The sequence below is a fragment of the Glandiceps talaboti genome, chromosome 18, assembly GCF_964340395.1.
Source record: "Glandiceps talaboti chromosome 18, keGlaTala1.1, whole genome shotgun sequence".
In the NCBI taxonomy this organism is placed as follows: Eukaryota; Metazoa; Hemichordata; class Enteropneusta; family Spengelidae; genus Glandiceps; species Glandiceps talaboti.
In genome coordinates this window covers 22,805,365-22,811,364 of record NC_135566.1, presented here as the reverse complement: position 1 = coordinate 22,811,364, position 6,000 = coordinate 22,805,365, and the positions used below count along the sequence as shown (strand labels likewise).

Here is a 6,000-nt window from a genome sequence, read left to right as displayed (position 1 = left end):
CCGCCCTGTGGTCATGTTGGATCATATCGTGACACAAGTTGACATACATATATACATCATAGTACATCATCGTCTTTGTGTAAAGTTTTGATGGAAATTGTTCATGTTCACCCAGTGGTTATATTGGATCTTATCGTCACACAAGTTGACGTGCATATGAAGAATATGGTACAATATATATCCCTGTACCCAGTGTGAAGGGAATTGGTTCAGACACATCATAGTAATGGCTCTGGACATGAAAAAATAGTAACAAAATGGCCACCCGGCAGCCATATTGGATCGTATCACGACATAAATTGACATGCATATGTATACCATAGTGTTATCCTTGTACCAAGTTTGATAGAAATTGGTCCAGTCATGTCCAAGTAATGGTTCTGGACATGAAAAAATAGCCACCTGTTGGCCATATTGGATCGTATCACGACATAAATTGACATGCATATGTATACCATAGTGTTATCCTTGTACCAAGTTTGATAGAAATTGGTCCAGTCATGTCCAAGTAATGGTTCTGGACATGAAAAAATAGCCAGCTGTTGGCCATATTGGATCGTATCATGACATAAATTGACATGCATATGTATGTAATAGAACATTGTCCTTATACCAATGTTAAATGAGATCTGTTCAGGCATGTCTAGATAATGACTTTGAACATGAAAATTTCATAACAAAATGGCTGTCTAGTGGCCATATTGGACTGTATCACAAAACAAATTCCCATGCATATGTATGTTATAGAACATTGTCTTTATACCAACTTTGAATGAGATCTGTTCAGGCATGTCTGCGTAATCATAACAAAATGGCCGTCTGGTGGCCATATTGGATCGTATCACAAAATAAATTGGCATGCATATGTATATCATAGTGTGTTGTCGTTGTACCAAGTTTGAAAGAAATCTTTCCAGTCATTTCCGAGAAATGGCTCCAGATGCAGTCACACACACACACACACACATGCACGCAGGCATGGACACACGGACAGACAGACGGATGGACAGAGCCCCCCCCCCCCCCCCCCCCCCCCCACCGACTTTGTCCGGCGGGGACTAAAAATGCATTTGAACTCTGTTGAACATGTTGGGAATGAAGGTGGACAAGTTTAGTGTTGTTTGACATCAAAATGTGTGAGTGGTACCACATTGTCATCATCTACACCATATAGAGGATTGTCTATACCACCACCACTATAGATCCGGTTATCGTCAAACAGTGTCACTGTAAAGAATTAAAAGAGACAGTGCAAGGTTATTTTGAGTGTATGAATAAGACACTGCATGTCATAAAAGAGCCTGGTGTGTATAGACATAAATGGACAAAGAACAAACAATTGACCTAGCGGTTGAAATAGCTCCCTTGTTTTTCATTTTTCTTCCCTAAATGGTACAGGAGATGGACAAGTTGAACCTCGAATGTTGTCTATAGTTCAACTATGCTGCAATTAAGAACTGGTCAAAAACTTTCTTACAAAAGATATCTCCCATCATAATTAGCTTATGGCTTTAAGGCCTAAAAAAATTCTTTGGTTCCCACTTAGTTTTTCACTGCTGACCCTAAACTTTTTTTAAATGTATTCAAGTAAAAAATGAAATCATGAAAAATTGTAAAGTCTCGTGAGAAATAGTGGATGCAGAAACTAACATCAACTTGAAAGACAATATCAAACTGTTCTTCCAATCTGTAATGGCTGAACATCGGATGGGAAGAAACCAATAACATAGAATACATGTGCAAAACAACGGATAACATAACAACCTGAACTTGACACTCACACAAATTCTTTAAAAATACAAGCCATCGAAGATGACACAGCCCCCGCAGTGGATGTTTGAGACTTAATATGATTTAATAGCTGTAATGACCGAGGAACAGTGTTTTAAGTTAAGGACAATGGTGGAGTCACAAGAACATTTCATTCATTGTGCAGTGTCAATTTTAGGGATGGTGTACAATAAAAAGTCAAAATTACACAGACTGATGGTGTGTCTTGTGAACATGTACTTGCACCAGATTCAGTAATCAAAAATTGGGGTGAACCTTGATGTATACTACCAACAATTGCAAATTTACCAGGGCAAGTCTGTTTTGGTGTTGGAGGACCTGGGTTTGTTTCTATATCACCTCCAAGCAGGAGCAACATCCTGGTGTAATAATTATAATACAAGTAAAGGTGAAGAATACAAGCGCAGCAGAAGGACAATATCTTTGTTAATTTTACATTGATCATGTAGTGCACAGAATAAAAACTTCCTACAGACTGCCTGTATTGTTGGACACACATTCCCATGATTGTTTTATTGCTAATACCTAGTCAGTAATTTGAAATATAAACTAAGACAATTGAACTTTCTATTTCTAGTTCTTTCAAGTGTTTGTATCCTTGGTACAACTTATATTGTAGTGAGTTCTAGGACAAGTTTCTAATAATGTATGTACTGTCCTATCACCTGTCTTTTATTTTATGTATGTACTGTCCTATCACCTGTCTTTTATTTTATGTATGTACTGTCCTGTCACATGTGTTTTATTAGATTTTGGTTGTTGTCTTTGCTTTTGTTCTCTTTGTGTTCTCTAGTTCTCTAGTGGTCTATGTTCAGACCAGCAGTTAATTTGGGATGGTGCCCAAATCCTACTTTAACCTCCTCAACTGAAGAGTGTTCTCGGGTTCTGAGAACTTTTTTATTGTATTTATGTCTGTTGTGCAAGGTGTGTGCCTTTGTTGTGTCTGTATGCTTGTAAACCAGTACAGGATCCAACAATTTACTCACTATCATCTATCTGCAAAAGATAACAAGAAAACATGCATTAGCCAAATCTGTACCATGCACTTAAAAAAGTTCAAGTTTATCAGTAGCATAGATGTCATAAGTTATATACCCATTAAATTAGAATTTTGGCGAAACTCAAAATGTGCTTGATAGAATTAAAGTGTATTTCACCTCTACAACTGTGATCTGTTTGTCCCTCATTGAGGTAAGATGTGACGTGACACACCAAATCGTGGGAAATCATGCTTTTTTTGGTGAAAATATGTCAATGTTATTCTATCTAAAAATAATTTCCATATTACCCAAGGACATTTTTACCTTAATACTGTGTATATGTAAGACAAGTTGTAAGTAAGTTAGACTTGTGAGACTCAAACATGATACTTGGACATTTTAAGTCCTTGCTGAGGGTGAAATATCAAGTAACAGGTAAAGATAATAATGTGGTAAGAGTTTCCATGGCACTCATGTTGTATTCAGTAAAAATTACTATTTCGTAGGAGAAAGATTGTCTTTTTTTTTCACTCTGTTTCTGTGCACTTTATGTGGACTGAAGGTGTTGGTAAGTGTATGAAAAAGCTTGTTTTTATGTATACAAAATTGTTACCATACCAATGAGTTATTTCTGTGCATAAAATAGACAAAAAGAGCATGCAAAAATATCAACATCTGTCAACTTTTGTCAACATGGCATGAGAAAATGGCATACTTATTTGGTCTTGTTAATTTTTGAAAATCCCTTCATTTTGGGGTCATGTATGTCAAGGCTAAAAAATAGGTTGATAAAGTGACTATAGGGGTCTAAGTTAACGGTGTCCACAGGACCACCACTTTTCCATTTCCGACCACCAAATTTTATTATTTTTGTTTAGGAAGCGTGATAACTGCTTTGTTCGAAAAGATGACCAAAAGGAAGGCAAATGGTACTTCCGTATTTGTTCTCTAAAGCTAAGTTGAAATTGCTGTGTCATTACATCGCCCAGCTGTCATTCAAGCAACCGTTTCGCGTCGCCCACCTTCACGACGCACCAGTAACTAGTATTACTATGTTTCCCGGGTATCCATGAAACTAATACTACTTATCATGTATGACGTTCGGTAATACTATTGGATATCACCAACAATGGATACGTATAAATTATGATAATTAACACCATCTAATGGTGCCATGTGGTTTTGGAATGATAATTGAATGTTGTGTCTGACTTAGCGTCGTGTTCAGGCTTGGTTGTGGGGCTTGAGAATTTCATTCCAAACCACAGCCTAGTGAAACGCGGACGAGTAACGTACGTACACTCATTGATTCATGGTGTCCCTAAAATCATAAACTGGATAATGTATTCAGTTACTTTTGCATTACTTAGAAAATTCAACATCGATCGTGATTCTACGAAGTATTGCTACTACATCGACGTGTACGTGTCGATCTAGGGGCATGGACACGGCGGCCGGGGATATATACTGCAACTGTTTCATGACTTGTGAAAACACTACTGATATAAGTTGTCTTACTTCCGAGTTGACGTTCATTGGTTTCGCGATCCCGTTCGGGTCGATTGGCAGAAAATAAACAGGTTATACATTGTAAATTAGAAGTATGCTTATACGACATACACGGTCACAAAAAGTTCGGTTTAGAACTGGTGTAGAAAATACTATAATGTCTCCATCATGGTCATGGCCTCATGCAGTCAAACGGCGCCCAACTATAGTATAAATATAACGGCTGTAAACGAAGTGAAACCCCTGTTTTTTAAACGTAAACCCGTTGTATACATGCTGTCACAAATGCAAGAAAACATATTCGAACTCCCTTACCTTTACCGCACAATAATGTAGGGTTAAACTTACAACGGAATCTACTGTATCGTGGAGAATGGAAGAAATTTTGTGCGAGCACTACAATTCATGAATGAAATCTAAAGCACATACGTCATCAGCCTCTTTTTGGATAACGTTGGCGATCTTGCACAATATTCTCAGATTTGGATTCACACTATTAGACATATTCATATATTAGACGAATTGGATAGGGACCAAATAATTCTCAAAAAGTACAATAAACCGTTTTCCGGCCATATTTGATGATTTTGATAAACAAATATGCATACTTGCGCTTACAACTTTCATTCAGAAGCTTTATTTACACACATACCATTTACCACAAATGTACAATTATGATTGGCACAGCATGAAATGCATTGTATGTAATGACGTGTGCACTAGTTTTCATACAGGTACAAAGCGCATTGACAATAAAGATTAATAATTATCCAAAGCACATTGACAATAAAGAATAATAATTCTCCTTACCTTTTATCGATGCAGATATAAAAAACAAAAGTCACTCTTACAAACATCCGAATCTAATCTGAATTTGAATTCGATAATCTAAATTTGAATTCGATGATTGCAATTCTGAACCCATGTTCATACACATGTACAATTTACTCTACAAATTATTGTTACAGACATGTGAAATATTTTAAATGTTTGTAAATCAGCTAAACCACATCGCATCCAAAAGAAAATCAGCGTGCATATGTAACTCATATCTAATTATGAATGTACCAATTTTGGAAGGAATCGGTCCATGATTGTCCGAGATATGGCTGAGGACGGACACACGCATGCATGCACGGACGCACGGACAGAACCCAATTTATAAAGCCCCCGCCTCGGACTTCGTCCGACGGGGGCTAAAAATAAAATATCTACCTACCCCACCTATTCTAAAATTGAGCATAATCCGAACGAACCACATAATTCTTTTTAGCCAAAAAGAAGTTTTTTTTCACTATATGAGTCGAGAAAATTGTTTACTACTATGGTTGTGGTTCTTTATGGTAGAAATCTTCAGATACACCCAATTGGTTGGCAAGCAATCAATTCTACCATGGTAGAAATCTTCAGATACACCCAATTGGTTGGCAAGCAATCAATTCTACCATGGTAGAAATCTTCAGATACACCCAATTGGTTGGCAAGCAATCAATTCTACCATGGTAGAAATCTTCAGATACACCCAATTGGTTGGCAAGCAATCAATTCTACCATGGTAGAAATCTTCAGATACGCCCAATTGTTTGGCGGGAAATCAATTCTACCATGGTAGAAATCTTCAGATACACCAATTGGTTGGCTAGAAATCAATTCTACCATGGTAGAAATCTTCATGTACACCCAATTGGTTGGCTAGAAATCAATTCTACCATGGTAGAAA

The 6,000-nt window shown here is 37.1% G+C and overlaps 1 protein-coding gene across 1 annotated transcript in view; it reads right to left on the bottom strand.

Annotated features, from left to right (window-relative positions):
- Nucleotides 1–1,055: 1,055 nt before the first annotated feature.
- LOC144449613 (uncharacterized) overlaps nt 1,056–6,000 on the bottom strand; it is a 39,869-nt gene continuing 34,924 nt past the window's right edge. Inside the window, exon 5 of the mRNA XM_078140185.1 lies at nt 1,056–1,227. Coding sequence (XP_077996311.1) covers nt 1,112–1,227 — 116 coding nt within the window. The 3' untranslated portion in view covers nt 1,056–1,111. The remainder of the gene's footprint in view (nt 1,228–6,000) is intronic.